This window comes from Sminthopsis crassicaudata, chromosome 3 (assembly GCF_048593235.1).
Source record: "Sminthopsis crassicaudata isolate SCR6 chromosome 3, ASM4859323v1, whole genome shotgun sequence".
Taxonomy (NCBI): Eukaryota; Metazoa; Chordata; class Mammalia; order Dasyuromorphia; family Dasyuridae; genus Sminthopsis; species Sminthopsis crassicaudata.
This window is the reverse complement of record NC_133619.1, coordinates 644193783-644211655: the sequence shown is the minus strand read 5'-3', so window position 1 is coordinate 644211655 and position 17873 is coordinate 644193783. Positions and strand designations below refer to the sequence as shown.

At 39.7% G+C, this 17873-nt stretch overlaps 1 protein-coding gene across 1 annotated transcript in view; it reads left to right on the top strand.

The window, feature by feature from the left end:
* The window catches only part of LOC141564945 (uncharacterized), a 37092-nt gene extending 22962 nt beyond the window's left edge, over positions 1-14130 (top strand). Inside the window, exon 5 of the mRNA XM_074307812.1 lies at positions 3529-14130. Within this exon, the coding sequence (XP_074163913.1) occupies positions 3529-5597 (2069 nt within the window). The 3' untranslated portion in view covers positions 5598-14130. The remainder of the gene's footprint in view (positions 1-3528) is intronic.
* The last annotated feature ends 3743 nt before the right edge of the window (positions 14131-17873 follow it).

Genomic DNA, 17873 nt, shown 5'->3' with positions numbered 1-17873 from the left:
TTTCTTCTTGAAATCACTTGTTCCCACTAATCAATCCTTCTTTAAATCACCTTTATTCTTCTGTCCCATCTCTCTGTTTCTCTCCTCCCAATGCCTACTTGCTCAAACTTTCTCCGACATACTTTAAACACTTCCAAACCAATAACTCTTCTGACTAGATGCTTCATTTAAACTATTAATTGCTTTTGTAAATCAATCTCTCTTGTCCCTTTTCTTTAATCACCCTTTTTTTTAAACTTTAAACTTTAAGATTCATAACCCATAATGATAACAAATTACCCAATGTTTCAGAAGCAAATCAATTAGTTTTTCTTTTTTTTCCCTTCTTCTGCCTGAGTGCTTCAAGGCCACTAGTAAGAAGCTTCCCAGGTGGTATTAAGCAGATAAGATTGTATTGCTTTTATACTTCTCTTTAGCAGAGCAGACTTTGAAAATCTGCTTTTCAGAGAAAACTTTCCCACCAGTTTAAAATAGTCAAGTTTTTTTTTTTCTTTTGTTTTACTTACAAATTGGTGCAACAGGTTAAAAAGTTTAAAATCACAATTTTTAAGACCAATACATTTGGAAGCACTCTGAAAGAATCACTATTCTGAATGAATTCCAATTTCCACAATTCAGCCTGATAGTTTTCTAAGCCTGTAACACAGAGGCTGAATTCTTATCTCTTATGAGCTTGCTAACTTTTAACACAGAACAAAAAAATTCAAAGCAGACAAACATACACAGACAGACACAGAGTTCTATTTTTCTTAAAGAGAGGCATTTATACAGCGAATTCTGCCGACTATGCTAATTATGTTTTATGATTTTAAAGGAAAGTTCGGATTCGCCCATATAAATAATGCTCCACACACACGAAATTGAAAAGTGAAAGGAAAGAAAAATATTTTAATTAGATAGGGCAAGGTATAGACAATTTAGACTTACATAAAAAACAAATAACAATAAGAATAGCTAATAATATAACAATCACTATTATAATGGATAGAGGAAGAGAATACACCACCAACTCAAGGGAACCCGCCAGATCATCAAAAGGCTGGGAGCCCCTCTTTTTCAGCCTTCTCAACTTGAGTTGTATAAAGATTTTCCCGCGCAAGGCGTCCCCTCACGGGCGAGGCTCTATCATAATATGGGGCCCTGACCTTTTTTATATGTTTAGACAAAGAAGGCTTTTTGCCAAAAAATTATATAAGGGTTTGGCACATACATCTGTGCGGGTGCGGGGTACGGGAGGGCTTCACTAGTTGACTCGTTCCATGTCGTCTGCATCTTGACAGTTCTTTATTAATTGCCTATGCTCAATGGAGGGAGCCACTCTTCTCTGGAGCATAAACATCTCTAGGAATGGCTAGTTCCTAGTATCTAGTGTCAAAAATATACAGAGTTCATGGAACGGTCAAGTTCCCATAATTTGGAAGCTCAGACCTGTTAGATTTGAGTGAGCTTATAATCCTACCATGAAATTTTAAATTTCTTATTCAGCTTGTTTCCTTCTTTTCTTTTTTCCTTTCTTCTCTCTGTTCACATAGGATATCCTATGCCCTTACCTACAGGTGCTCTGAAAAGCATTTTCCTCTCTCCTTCTTCATCACTGAACCATCACTGGATAGATTTCTTTCTTAGTTTTTACTGAGGCAATTGGGGTTAAGCGACTTGTCCAGGGGCACACATCTAGGAACTATTAAGTATTTCAGGCCAGATTTGATCTCAGATCCTCTTGATTTCAGGGCTGGTGCTCTATCTATTGCACCACCTAGCTGTCCCAATTCTTCTCTTAGGAACAACCTAAACCAAAATGAGTCTGATTCTCAATGATCACCCATAGGTCCCTTACTAAATCATATTTGGTCTTTATTGGGATGTTGACTAACTCAGACTGAGTATAAATCGCAAACATTTCTGCTTTGGCCAGGAACTCTGAGGGTCTTTTTAGAGTCACTGGTTTCTTTTTATTTATTGAGATGTTTTTGGACTAGGTGCTAGAGGAGATTCTTTGCTTCCATTGCTCCCTAGCCTTTATCACTGAATGCTGGAGCCTCACTCACAGGAGACCTGTTGGAGACCTTACCTTAACAAGGCCCAAGTCTCCCCCAGCACCCAGAGTCATCTGCAGTAATCCTAATCTATAACTGCCCAAAGGGTGCAGATGGCTCTGTGGGGGAAAGTGAGGCCTGTGACCTTGGGCACCCCGCCTCACTTAATTCCAAGTCCCTCAGGTGTCATGGCGTGACCTCTCTCTTGTCACTGTCCTCTCTTAGAAGAAGGGACTGACAAGAGCAGACCTGACTCTGCTTTCCTGATTTTCTCTGTCCCCATTCATTAGTTTGTGAATGGGAGTGGAGCCCACCACCTTACTCAGAAAGAGTTCAGACCTAATTCAGCCACTTTCTGCCTTATCCTGGTTCCTGTTGACCAAACGTTAGCTCATTCTTGGGGGATGGTTGTTTACATAACTGACAGCTTCCCTTAGGTTAGGGATATGGGAGGGAAAGACTCCTGGTTATTCCATAACAGAACCAGAAGCCCCAGGCCCTTGTTGTCTTCACAATGCATTTTGCTAATAGGTCAGAGGGAGCAGGAAAGAGACAGAAATAGAAACAGAGATTTGGCCCCTCAGAGGGACCAGCATGCAAGCACTGAGATGGGTAATGTCAGCCAATCAGTAAACCTAGATTAAGCACCTGGTCTGTTCTATCCATTGCACTGAGCCCCAGGTATACAAAGAGAAGTAGTCCAGAAGTTTTAAATCCAGCATAGAAACTTGGAGATGGTTTGAGAATAAGCAACAGTTTATGAAATTTATTCTTAGCTAGTCCAGGCACAGGAAAGTGTATTTTATGGAAATGCATCATGTGAAACAGACATATGCATATAAAGAGAGAGGGGCAGGGAAGTTTATGAAGGAAGGAAGCAGTGAGATGGGAAGAATCGAAATCATAGTGACAACTATAGCAGTTAACAAGCATATGGTGCCTACTGTGTGCCAATAATTTTATAGGTATTATCTCATTTGATGTTCCCCACAACATGGGACGTGGGTACAATTATTACCTTTACTCTACAGGAAAACTGAGGCAAGGAAGCACATTCCCAAGGGTGCAGAGCTAGTTTGTGCCTGAGATTGAATCTGAAAGAAAGGATCGAAAGTAAAATGGAGAACATGTGTCTAGTGCAATGGATTGAGAAGCCTCAGTTTCCAGTCTCAAGTTCCAATATCTGCTGCAGGGATTTGAATCAGGTTTCTCAGCCTTTCAGAGCTCATAGTCTGATTTCTAAATTAGGAGAACCTTCACCTGGCCTTTATCTCAGCTTTGTTGTGGTGGGGTCCAATGTCATTGTATTGTGTGTGGAACTGTGTGAGAATTGAATCTCTTTATTGGTGTGAGTTAAAAGCCTTTAAAAAGGATTGATTCTGTCCATTTTGGTTTGAAAACATTCTTCCTGAAGAAATCAAATGTCCATGACTTTCTTATCAGCCAGCATTAGAGGATTATTTATACACATATCTGTATTTGTTTCTTTTAGATTCAGAGACGTGTTTTGATATGAAGGTGATGAATGTGAATCTGAAAATGATCTCAGGGAAAGACCTTTTTCAATATCGTGAATACAGGCCTGTTCTTGCCAAGCACAAAAGAAACCACACTGGAGAGGAACATTGTGAATGGAATACACACAAGAAAGCTTTAAGAAAGAGTTCCAGTGTTGCTAAAGATAAGGATATACATGCTGAAGAGAAAACACCTGAGTGTCATGAATGTGATAAAGCTTTTACTGCACTCTCTTCCCTTGCCAAGCACCAGAGAATCCATGCTGGAGAGAAACCTTATGAATGTAAGAACCATGGAAAGACTTTGAGAGAGAGATCTACTCCTGCTAAACATGAGAGAATGCACCCAGAAAAGCCATCTTACAAATGTACTGAATGTGGAAAGGATTTCAGAAAGCACGGCCATTTTATTTCCCATCAGAGAATCCACACTGGAGAGAAGCCTTATGAATGTGAACAATGTGGAAAGGCTTTCACTCATCGCTTACGTCTTACTGTCCATCAGAGAATCCACACTGGAGAGAAGCCTTATGAATGTGAACAATGTGGAAAGACTTTCACATATCGCTCCAATCTTGCTAAACATCAGATAATCCACACTGGAGAGAAGCCTTATGAATGTACTGAATGTGGAAAGGCTTTCACACAGTGTAGCCATCTTACTGTCCATCAGAGAGTCCACACTGGTGAGAAGCCTTATAAATGTGAACGATGTGGAAAGGCTTTCAAATACAAAAAAAGTCTTGAAAAACATCATAATATCCACACTGGGGAGAAACCTTATCAATGTATTGAATGTGGAAAGGCTTTCAGAAGGCACACCCATCTTTCTTCCCATCAGAGAATCCACACTGGAGAAAAGCCTTATGAATGTACCAGATGTGGAAAGGCTTTCACACGGAACTGCGGTCTTGAAAGGCATCATAGAATCCACACTGGGGAGAAGCCTTATGAATGCAATCAATGTGGAAGGGCTTTCGGAAGGCACAGCCATCTTACTTCCCATCAGAGAATCCATACTGGAGAAAAGCCTCATGAATGCAATCAATGTGGAAGGGCTTTCGGAAGGCACAGCCATCTTACTTCCCATCAGAGAATCCACACTGGAGAAAAGCCTTATGAATGCAATCAATGTGGAAAGGCTTTCACCGAGTACAGCAGTCTTACTTCTCATAAGAGAATCCACACTGGAGAGAAGCCTTATGAATGTACTGAATGTGGAAAGGCTTTCAGCCACAGCAGCAGTCTTACTTCTCATAAGAGAATCCACACTGGGGAGAAGCCTTATGAATGTAAGCTATGTGGAAAGGCTTTCACTGTGCGCTCCTATCTTGCTATCCATCAGAGAATCCACACTGGGGAGAAGCCTTATGAATGTAAGCAATGTGGAAAGGCTTTTACCCTGCGCAGCAAACTTTCTTCCCATCAGAGACTCCACACTGGAGAAAAACCTTATGAATGTAATCAGTGTGGAAATGGTTTCACTGCCCACAGCAGTCTTATTTCCCATCAGAGAATCCACACTGGGGAGAAGCCTTATGAGTGCAATCAATGTGGAAGGGCTTTCAGGAGGCACAGCTCTCTTACTTCCCATCAGAGAATCCATACTGGAGAAAAGCCTTATGAATGTACCAGATGTGGAAAGACTTTCACATATCGCTCCAGTCTTGCTAAACATCAGATAATCCACACTGGAGAGAAGCCTTATGAATGTAATGAATGTGGAAAGGCTTTCACCCAGTGCAGCCATCTTACTTCTCATAAGAGAATCCACACTGGAGAAAAGCCTTATGAATGTACCAGATGTGGAAAGACTTTCACATATCGCTCCAGTCTTGCTAAACATCAGATAATCCACACTGGAGAGAAGCCTTATGAATGTAATGAATGTGGAAAGGCTTTCACCCAGTGCAGCCGTCTTACTTCTCATAAGAGAATCCACACTGGAGAGAAGCCTTATGAATGCAATCAATGTGGAAAGGCTTTCAGTCACAGCAGCAGTCTTACTTCCCATCAGAGAATCCACACTGGAGAGACGCCTTAGACATGTAATCAATGTGGAAAAGCTTTCATATGGAGTTATAGTCTTCATGAAAATCAGAAAATTCATACTGGAGAGAAATGTTATGAAGGTAATGACTTGTGGAAAGGCTTTCACTGCTAAGATGACAGGAACAAATAATGATGAATGTTGGAGGGGATGTGGGAAAACTGGGACACTGATGCATTGTTGGTGGAGTTGTGAAAGAATCCGGCCATTCTGGAGAGCAATCTGGAACTATGCCCAAAAAGTTATCAAACTGTGCATACCCTTTGATCCAGCAGTGCTACTACTGGGCTTATATCCCAAAGAAATACTGAGGAGGGTAAAGGGACCTGTATGTGCCAAAACGTCTGTGGCAGCTCTATTCGTAGTGGCTAGAAACTGGAAGATGAATGGATGTCCATCAATTGGAGAATGGTTGGGTAAATTATGGTATATGAAGGCTATAGAATATTATTGCTCTGTGAGAAATGACCAGCAGGAGGAATACAGAGAGGCTTGGAGAGACTTAAATCAACTGATGCTGAGGGAAATGAGCAGAACCAGAAGATCGCTGTACACTTCAACAACAATGCTGTATGAAGAGGTATTCTGATGCAAGTGGAAATCTTCAACATAGAGAAGATCAAACCCACTTCCAGTTGATCAATGATGGACAGAAACAACTACACCCAGAGAAGGAACACTGGGAAGTGAATGAAAAATATTAGCACTACTGTCTATCTACCCAGGTTACTTATACCTTCTGAATCCAATTATTAATGTGCAACAAGAAAATGGGATTTACACACATATATTGTATCTAGGTTATATTGTAACACATGTAAAATGTATGAGATTGCCTGTCATCTAAGGGAGGGAGTAGAATGAGGGAGCGGAAAATGTGGAAAAATGAATACAAGGGATAATGTTATAAAAAAATTACTCATGCAGATATACTGTCAAAAAATGTATAATTATAAAATTAATTTAAAAAAAAAGAAAAAGAAAAAAAAAGAAAGGCTTTCACACAACACAGCAGTCTTGAAAATTCCCTAGAAGATTGAAACCATGGATAAAGGCATAAATATTTTGGACAGAGCTTGTTAATCAGCAGGGATTTTCTACTTGGGAACAAATCTCCTAAAGACCTTTCCATGTCTTTAGCTTAGGTTCCTCTCTGAGTTTACATCTGAGGATACGGAGCAGAGAGAAAACTTACAAAGGTGCTGAAGAAAGACTTGCTCTTAACTTGAAAATAAAGGTTAATATAAATCACAATATTCACACTGGAAAAAAAACATCCAAAATGTATTTGCAGCAAGGCTTTCACCTGGATCTCATGCTTTGTGTAGAAATCTTGCTGCAGATGAAACATGTGAATATAATGAATGAGGGAAGTCCTCACAGATCTCATTAGACATTGCAATTCTATACTGTGTAAAAAGATTAGAAAATAGATTTGAGTTTTTCTGTGAAATCCCGAGATTGGTGTCCAAAGAAGAGTCATAACAATGATGGGAACCAATTGTTTTAATCTCTTTTCTCAATCAATAATTATTAAGAGAGTTTAAAATCTTGATTTTTCAATTGTTTTTGTTACTTAATTTTCCTCTTCATTCTCTTGTTTATTCCTAAATGCTTTGGCTTTCCGTCTTTGTGATAAGTTCTATGTTCCATGTCCTAATTTTTTTTTTTAAATGTCTGCAAGTGTGGCTTAGGTCTCCGTTTTGAATTGTTTTGTTCAATTTTGTCGGGTGGGTTTGAGGGAAAGTGAGGCCTTTTCAGAAAGCTGACACTCCCCAACCCCCAGAAAAGTGCCCTAGTTTAGTGCTAAAGTTGCAGAAAAACTCTCCCCCTTCTGCCCTTGCTAAGTCTTGCACAAACCATTTGGTCACATCAGCAAGCTCTGAATGTATAGTTACTGTTCTAGAGACAGAAAAAAGAGATGCTGAGCCACCATCCTGAGTTCTCACAGCCATAGAACAGCTATAACTCCTCTTGCTATTGCAGTCTCAAGTCACAATTAGGGCATAGGTGGATGCCTCCTTCTTAAGAGAGGGGCTTCTCAATTTATCCCCTTCCCAAGGTTATTATGTTAATGTGATATTTCACAGCATCTACCAAAGTAAAGGCAAGATGGAGACACGACCTGCAATGTTTAAAAACTTACATGTTTAATTTTGACTTAGAGCTGAAAGGGACTTCTGGGCTCATCTAGTCCAACTCTCATCATCAGAGATGAGTAAGCTGAAGAACAGAAAGGAAATAACCCAAAGGACCTATCCTTAATGAGGGCCCAGTCAAGACTTGAGACCATCATAAGAGAACAATGGAATATTTAGAAAAGTGTGTTCTGTGGTCAGCTGGAAGAAAGCAGAAAAATGTCTTTATGGAATGTGTCTCCTTATGGATCCTAGGGGCAAATGAGTGTTTCATCTGTGACCTTTGTGGATCTGTGGAGGAGAAAGACAGAAGATGTGAAAGTTCTTCCTTTATCAGAACTGACATGGGTTATATCTTATAAAGAAAACTCTGTAAAGCTTTAAGAATCTGGCAAGCACCGTGTATTCTAGGGTGATGGTGGGGGAGTAGATATGCGGTCACAAAAAAGAGAGGGGGGAAAGGAAAGATCTTGCTTATTTCCAGAGAGGTTGAAATGAAGTCTCTTCTAGACGAAATATGAGAATTCCAAAGATATATTAATTACTTGAAATGATTGATGCTGATTCCAATGATCTTGTGATGAAGAGAGTCATGTGCACCCAGAGGATTGTGGAAACTGGATGGGAATCACAACATAACATTCTCATTCTTCTCTGAGCACTCAGGGGATGGACTGCCTTCTCACAAGATTTTAATTAATCTTCATTCTGAGGGATCTCTGAGTAGTTATTTTTAGTCAGGGGTCGGGCTTTCCCACATACTATGGTTTCTCCAAATCTCAATATAAGAACAACTAAAGGATAACAATAATATAAATAAGGTTTTGTAATGCAGGAGAAACTTAAACAAGGTAGGAATTGAAAAGTTATATTATTTATTGGGGAGCTTAATTGAATAATCTTTGCCAATTATTTTTTTTTATTTTATATATATATATATATTTTATAATATCCCTTGTATTCATTTTTCCAAATTACCCCCCCTCCCTCTATTCCCTCCCCCCGACGACAGGCAATACCATACATTTTACATGTGTTACAATATAGTCTAGGTACAATACATGTGTGTGAATATCATTTTCTTGTTGCGCAATAAACATTAGAATCCGAAGGTACATGCAACCTGGGCAGACAGATATTAGTGCTAACAATTTTCATTCCCCTCCCAGTGTTTCTTCTCTGGGTGCAGCTACCTCTGTCCATCATTGATCAACTGGAAGTGAGTTGGATCTTCTTTATGTTGAAGATTTCCACTTCCATCAGAATACATCCTCATACAGCATTGTTGTTGAAGTGTACAGTGATCTTCTGGTTCTGCTCATTTCACTCAGCATCAGTTGATGTCAGTCTCTCCAGGCCTCTCTGTATTCCTCCTGCTGGTCATTTCTTACAGAGCAATAATATTCCATAACCTTCATATACCACAATTTACCCAACCATTCTCCAACTGATGGACATCCATTCATCTTCCAGTTTCTAGCTACAACAAAAAGAGCTGCCACAAACATTTTGGCACATATATGTCTCTTTCCGCTCTTTAGTATTTCTTTGGGATATAATCCCAGTAGTAGCGCTTCTGGGTCAAAGGGTATGCACAGTTTGATAACTTTTTGGGATCTTTGCCAATTATTACAAAGAATTCATTTAATATACAGTTGATCTTTAAATCTTTCATAGAATATACTTGTAAATCCATCTGGTCTTTTTTCTTAGAAACTCATTTATGTCTTGTGCAATTTCTTTTTTTCTTTTTTAATTACCTTGCTTTAGACATTCTATTATGTCTTCTACTAATCTGATGAATTTACATCTTTGTAGATATTCTTTCATTTCACTTAAAATTGAGCCAGTCTGACCACAACAGGGACCTTTCCGTGTTGCTGATGCCCTTTGGAAAAATGGGATTGCCATGTTTCAACATTGCCTTGTGTATCATAGAGATTAGATTTGTTTGAAGCTTTCAGAGCAGATGTGTTGCTTCATGACATGCTGATCACACTGATCACACTTTAATTATCTGGTGGTTGAGAAACCCAAAGACCCCAGATTTTGGTATAAGAACTCACTGTTTGACAAAAACTGCTGGGAAAATTGGAAATTAGTATGGCAGATACTTGGCATTGACCCACTTAACACTGTACACCAAGATAAGATCAAATGGGTTCATGACCTAGGCATAAAGAATGAGATTATAAATAAGTTAGAAGAACATAGGATAGTTTACCTCTCAGGCCTGTGGAAGAGGAAGGAATTCATGACCAAAGAAGAACTAAAGATCATTATGGAACACAAAATAGAAATCAAAGGTTCTGATAAAAGCCTCATTTCCAAAATATATAGAGAATTGACTCTAATTTATAACATATTGATATCATTAATAATTTCTTCAAGTATAATGTCCAGGTCTTGCTTTAAGTTAAAACTTTCAAATACTTCAGTGATTCCTAAATTATCATATCTGGATCTATTTTCTAGTTCAGGTGTTTTTTCAATGAAATAGTTTGCACTTTTTCTATTTTAAAAAATATTTTGTTTCATTGATTCTTGACACCCCATACAATCAATTAGCTCCCACTTGCCCATTCCTAATTTAAAAAAAAATCATTTTCTTCAATCTATTTGCTTTTTCTTTTTTTTTTTTTTGTTTTTTTTTGTTGTTTTTTTTTCTGAGTCTGGGGTTAAGTGACTTGCCCAGGTCACACAGCTAGAAAGTGTTCAGTGTCTGAGATCTGATTTGAACTCGGGTCCTCCTGAATTCAAGGCTGGTGCTCTATCCAAAGCGCTGCCCAGCTACTTACATTTTCAAAGTGGTTTTTCTGTGTTTTTTTCTTTTTCTTTTTCTTTCTGGACTTGAGTCCTGTTCTGATTTTTCTTTATACTCTTCCCCTTAGGTATTTTGACATTTCTGCCTTCTTCTGAGTTTTTGTTTGATCTTCCTAGTCAGTATAACTTTCTATGCTCATTTTGTTTCTTTCCTTTTTTTTTCCCCTCCAACTTTTCCCCTTAATTTGAGTTCTGCTCCTCAGGTGCAAGGGAAATTGTCTCAAGCTTCTTATGCCAGGTGTTTTGTTGGCCCTAGATGTCTCCTTCATGTGGAGACAGTGCTCCCTTGAGGCTCACAAAGAACATTATTCCTGTTTCTGTACTGCGGGCCTGCAGAAGGATGAGGGTGACTGATATTGGTGAATGCTACAGGGATCTGACCTTGGGTTTCACTTAGATCTGTGGAATGGGGCTGATAAGGACCTTACACAAGGAGAGTAGGGATTCTTGCTGCTCTGCTATGACTGTAGACCGTTCAGGAAGTTATGTGGCTGGTAATTTACCACATCTCAAGAACAAGGAAGTTCCCCTTGGAAAGTTGGCAGGTAAGACCCATGGTCAGAAGAGATTCCCGGGCTGGTCTCTGCCTGTTCACTGCAGCTGCATTGAGGAATGTGGCCGGATCCAATGTTTGCCTCCTTGTCAGATACTGCATTGTGAGCTTAGGGCATCTTGCTGTTTTGCTGTACCAAGGGATGCTACTGCAATACTTTCTGTCCTGGACCATACTCTCGTTTCTTAGAAGTTTAAAAGACCTTACCTGACCAACTTCAAGTTTCTTTGAGCTAAAAGATTTGTCTGAGCCTTTCTTTTTCACTGGTTCTACAATTCTCAAATTCATTTTGAGGTATAAGTGTATAATTTTTTTGAGGTGAATATGGGAGAGTTTGGGCAATTTCCTGCTCATTCTGTCATGTTAGCTCCCAGAAGTCAAAGCTTTAAGATTCTGAGAAATACTGCCCATTTTTCTGGATTGAAGTACTATATGAAATGTAAAATTTCTAAGGAAATCTGTCCTGTGTCCCTTTACTTAGCTCCATATGTTTTATGTACATGATGATTTTTCCAATGTACACCAAAATACACTGTGTCCTGTAATGTCCATTTTGTAGGGGAAGTAGATTCTGAAATCTTTTCTCTCCTGAGAGTCTTAAGGGAGGATCTCTTTTGAAGACCTTCCCATGTTGAGTCCAGACAGGGCATGTTTCCAAAACGAATATCCTCGATATTTAACAAACTCTGCTCTAATCTGTATTGCCTTTCCACATTTGTTAAAGGGATGTAATTTCTATGGCCTTTTAATTCCTCTTCCCTGATGGGAAATAAGTGATCATTTTAGTCTAAATGCTTTTCCATGTGGCTACATTAATGATGTTTGTCCTCTGGTATGGATTCTTTTATTTTAGTTGGGGAAGAGAGCATATAAAAAACCTTACCACAATCTAGACCCTTCTTCACTGTGGCTTCTCTAAAGGAGATAACATCAGAAGGATAAATAGGAGCATTTTCACATCAAAGGTTTCACATCCAAAGGTTTCTCTGCAACTTGCATTCTCTGATGGTTGGAAAATGTTATATTGTTGGAAATTCTTTGCACATTGATCATGCTCATAAGGTTTCTGATATGCAGGTAAATTATGTTGTTTTTTTTTAAAAGCCCTTTCCATATTCATTAAATGTACAATGTTTCTCTCCAGTGTGCATTCCCTGATGTACAACAAGATTCATTTTCATATGAAATCCTTTCCACATTGATTGCATTTATAAGGTTTCTGCCCACTGTGGATTCTCTGTATTAGAGCAGCAATGGAACTCTACTTGAATGCATTTCACTCTCATTAAATTCATAAGGTTTCTCTGCAGTGTGAACTCTCTGGTGTTTAACAAAACCAGAACTTTTTCTAAAAGTCTTTACAAATTCATTACACTTATGTTTTTCTTCAGTGTGGATTCTCTGATGTATAGTAAGAGTAGTCTTCTGTTTGTAAGCCATTCCACACTGAACACATAAATAAGCTTTGTCTCCAATATGGATTTTCTGATGTACAATAAGAGCCTCTCTTCTGCTTGTAAGCCTTTCCACACTGATCACATAAATAAGGTCCTTTGCAGTATGAACTCTCTGATGTACAGTAAGACCAGTTTTGTTTTTGGAAGCCTTTTCACACCAATCACATTCATATAGTTTCTCTCCAGTGTGAACTCGCTGATGTTTAACATGATTATAGCTTTTCCTAAAAGCCTTTCCACATTCATGACATTGAGAAGGTTTCTCTCCAGTGCCAATTCTGGGAAGTACAGTACAGATTGTTCTTTTAGTGAAGCCACAGGTAGCATTACTCATGAAGCTTTGCTGATGAGTTTCTTCCACAGAAATGCTCAGCTTCCCACTCATCTCTTTCATTTCAGGTCTAATCTCTCCTTCTCAAGAAAAAATAAAACAGGTACAAAGACACAGGTACACGCATATATAATAATATCCCATTGGTTTAAAGAAAACTGATCTACAGCCTTATTCTTCCAGGCTAAGATAAAAGTCTTAAGAGTTGAAAGGGTGCAATGAATCATTTGAAAATGCCAGTAGCTCACATCTGCAGGATGACTGGATTTACAAAGACTTTCATATAGAATCACCTTAGGTCCCAGGAGATATGGTTCATTACAAACTCGATTCCATTCCAGACAATATTAATCAGTTTTATAATGTACATAAATCACAGATAAATTTTATAGGAAGTGTTTATTGTAAGCCTAAAATTTTATTGGAACACTGGCCCGTTGTTTACTAGATATAAAGACTATTGGAGCATCCACAACAATCCAGTATCTACATTTTGTTTTTCCCAATTCTATGTCTACACTTACCATGAGTGACATGGTATAGTAAATCCCCAATTTGTTTTTGGTATCTCCGTACTATTTTTGCCCTCTCTTCTTGAGGAAGAACCCATCCTTCTTATGTCATCAGAGATAATCCAACCCCTCTGCTGATAACAAGGTCTACCAAGCAATGGGGATTTGTACTTTATTTCATTTTTCTAGAGTGTCCACTTATCAAACCCTAGAAAGACAAGATCCTAGGGAGCAGGGCCATCTCAGGAAGATCCAAGTCCACTTATTGGAGGGATCCATGCAGCCTTTTACAAAGTGGTTTTTCTTGTAGACTGAACAATTTTGGGCCTCACAATTCTCAAAACAAACCTATGACAAAGGCAGGCCCAGCATTCTCATGTTCTGGCCTCACACAGTTTCTGCCTCTTATTCCCCTACAGTGATCGACCTCTGTCTGGCTCTAACCCTGTTGGGACCCGACTAAACCCATGGTGAAGATCACAGAAGTCCTTTTTACACCAGGGACCCTCTACCTCTCATCTCCCTAAACTGAGAGGGACCCCCATGAATCTGGCCTATGGGTTTCCAAGAATGGGTCAAAAATTGACACTTAGAGATCAGGGAGAAATGATGTTGATGACTTCTGTAAACCATAGCCTTAAATTAATTCTGTGTAAGGCAGTAGTCTTTATTGGTAGTTCCATGCTACTGAATGGAGGGAGAAAATCATGAAATCAGGCTCCACTATAAATTTAGCCCACAAAATCTCAGTGTCGCTCTCACTGTGGCAAGGCTACCCTTTGACAAATACCAAATTGTCTCTTTGGGGAAACCAGGTGAAGGAACAGGAAATGAGCTGGACCTAGAATCAAGAACATCAAAGTTTCAGACACTTATTAGCTCTGTGACCCTGGCCAAGTCACCCCCCCCCTTCTTTGCCTCAGTTTCCTCACCTGTAAAATCAGTTGGAAAAGAAAATAAATCCAAAGTACTACAGTATCTTTGGGGAAAAAAAAAAACAAAAAAAAAACAAAGCCAAATAAGATCATGAAGGCTCAAAAATAACTGAAATGACCAAGCATAATTTGGCTGACTCCCTATTCTATTCACCACAGAAAGTTTCCCAATTACGTCATATGTTCCCATATGTTCTTCCCATCAGTGATATTACCTTATATTGCCCTGAAAAAAATGGACATTTATTCAGTGCCAACTTCTCCTCACCTTCATAAATCAGAATTTTTCTTTTTGGCACAAGGACCAGATGAAACAATTCTCCTGCCACCTAAAGCAAGCTTGTTCTGCTTCCTTGGGTCCAATTTGCCCCTCAGTACACTACCTCTCTAGCATCTTTTTTCACCAATTTTCAGTCTTTCCCACCTTTTTCTAGTGACTCACAGGAGACTCATCTAGAGACTGGACAATTTGGGAGTCCATTCACCAGTCAGCTCCAATTACTCCCTTTTAAACAAATGTACCCCAAAGTTCTCTGGGAAAATGGGGATGAAAGATTATAAACACATGATGAGGTCTAGATAAGGTATATACCTAAATAAAATTAGGTGTAATTGGGGTCTAGTGGCAGGTTCGGGGTACAGGAAGTCTAATGGAGCTCCCCTGCAACCCCTTTGGATTCGGCACAAGGATACAAAGTTAAATGAGTTCTAGTGGTGGCCCAGAGTCCCTTGTAAAGGAATTTACAGGCCTGAAAACCTAGATTAATAAAAGAGGTTTATTTGGGGGTTTGGAAATGAGGGTAAAGGTAGAGAGATGCCAGGGCCAGAGCTAGCGCCAGGAGGATAGGAACCCAAACATGGCCAGAGTAAGGGTGCCATGTTTGGGGCTTCTGCAAAGAGTGGGCTCCAGAGTTCCCCTTTTTATACGGGGGTCTTTTGGTGATCTTAAAGGTGGGTGGAGTACCAGGCTCCTGGCTGGTTTCAGTCAAGGTTAGAAGTGAATAGAATTCAATGGGTTTTGAGATAAGGAGGAAGCTGTGTGGGTGTTGGGGAAACCTGAGCAGATCATTAGAGTGGGGCTGAGACAGCCCAAGTTGGCTCAGATCCAGATATCTCCCTTTGGAATTCAAAAGGGTGCTTTTGACCAGGACTTGTAAATCAAAGTTCAGCCATGGGGGTTGGGGATCATGAAAGAATGTTAAAGGGAATGGGGGTTGGGGATCAAAAAGGAATCTTAAAGGGGCCACCCCCCCCCATCACACATACTACTGGGCTTATATCCCAAAGAATTACTAAAGAAGGGAAAGGGAGCTGTATGTGCCAAAATGTTTGTGGCAGCTCTTTATGTGGTGGCTAGAAACTGGAAGATGAATGGATGTCCATCAATTGGAGAATGGTTGGGTAAATTATGGTATATGAAGGTTATGGAATATTATTGCTCTATAAGAAATGACCAGCAGGAGGAATATAGAGAGGCTTAGAGAGACTTACAACAACTGATGCTGAGTGAAATGAGCAGAACCAGGAGATCATTTTACACTTCAACAATGATACTGTATGAGGATGAATTCTGATGGAAGTGGATATCTTTGACAAAGAGAAGACGTAATTCAGTTCCAGTTGATCAATGATAGACAGAATCAGCTCCACCTAGAGAAGGAACACTGGGAAATGAGTGTGAACTGTTTACATTTTTGTTTTTCTCCCCAGGTTATTTTTACCTTCTGAATCCAATTCTCCCTGTGCAACAAGAAATTTGGTTCTGCACACTTATGTTTTATGTAGGATATACTATAACTTATTTAACATGTATGGGACTGCCTGCCATGTAAGGGAGGAGGGGAAAATTTGGAACAGAAGTGAGTGCAAGGGATAATGTAAAAAAAATACCCATGCATATATACTGTCAAAAAAAAAGTTATAATTATGAAATTAATTTTTAAAAAGTAAAAAAAAAATTAGAAGCACAACATAATATGAACAACGTTTTAGTGTTGTATCCTGCTTTCTAGAACCCCCACAATAGGGTGATTACAATATAGTGTCAGGACTAGCTCTGTGGAGGATCTCCAGACCAGCCTGAATCCTTGGTTTTGGTGGAGGACCGAAGGAGGCAGGGGGGCCACCGGGCTGCTCATAGATGGAGTCTGGAGCCTGAGGTCTTCACTGTGTCTGTGGCTGAGAGCTGCTGCTGAGACAGAGCCTTCTTTCTCTGAGAATCCCTTAAATACCCCAGTAACATTACATCACTGCATCATACTGAGTTTGGGCAAACCCACTGAGCATGCAGGATTGTAGAATATTCCCCTAAGTCTATTCCAGTAAATCTATGCTCACTGGATTGATTATGTCATTACATCACATTAAGCAGGTGCTTAGAGAACCATTATCTCACACTGAGTATGTACTTAACTATAAATTCCATACTGACCTAGATTCAAGTTCATGTTCTCTTTTTGTTCTGGACCAGCCTTTTTTTCCATTCAGTAATCACCACTAGAGTAGCCAGTGGTTCAAATCCCTGTGCTTGATTATCTCTTTGCCTGGGGCCCAGACCAGCTTTCTTGAGTCCTCCACAATGTTTCTTGGTTTCTGTGGGGGAGGCAGGAGGACCATCCTGGTCTCTGTCTTCCCTAGTTCTGATTCTGGCTGAGTTTGTCTGAGCTTATATGCTGTTATAGGTGTGAATCTTGCAGAACTGTATTAAGCACTAAGCACTTGTACTGAACTACCACTGTCTTTTTCAGTTCTACTGACTTAACATCTTGTTTCCAGTTCAGAGTTCTGGCCCATAACAGTACAGCTTTTCAGCGTTCCTGCCCTCTACCTTTTAGATTCAAAACAAGAAGAAAAATTGCCAGTGAAATAACATTAATGCATTAATTAATGCATTCCTGAATTCTCCTCCATGGAAAAACCACATGATCCTTCTGACCATTTGAACCTCTGGATCTACTGCATTTCGAGTAGCATGGAGTCATTCTGATCCATTTATGCTGAATGTTTTTTCCTACAGCTCCTAATCATATGACCTCAATGTCAAAGTTTTAGTGATCTACATGTAGAGGCTCAAACATTAATAATACTGAGATGGGAGACAAGGGAGCCCTCATTCTAGTTTAGATTAGGAGAAAATCCAATCCAATCTGGATTAACAATTGAATTTAAATAGAATTTTCAATTTTCCCAAGGTCCCACCTCAAATATAGGACTTTCTGTTTGGCTGCTGCTCAGGTTTTATCTAAGCACCCTTTCTGCTCCGGTGCAAAAGGAGAGAGCCCCAGAGCTATGAAGGAGAGAGGGAAAAGGTGGCAGCCTGGGGGGAGGAGGAGATCTCAGAGCTGAACAGTGGGGTGGGTGGTGATCCAGGTGTTATAAGAGCCCTTGAGGGGGAGTTTGGAAGCCTGGGAGGAGTCCGGGATAAAAGTGGGGCCTCTCCATTGGTCAAGACATTTCTTGTGATGGAGGGCGGGGTTGGGACAGGAAGCAGTTCAGTGTCAGTCATCCTAGTCTTGGTTGTG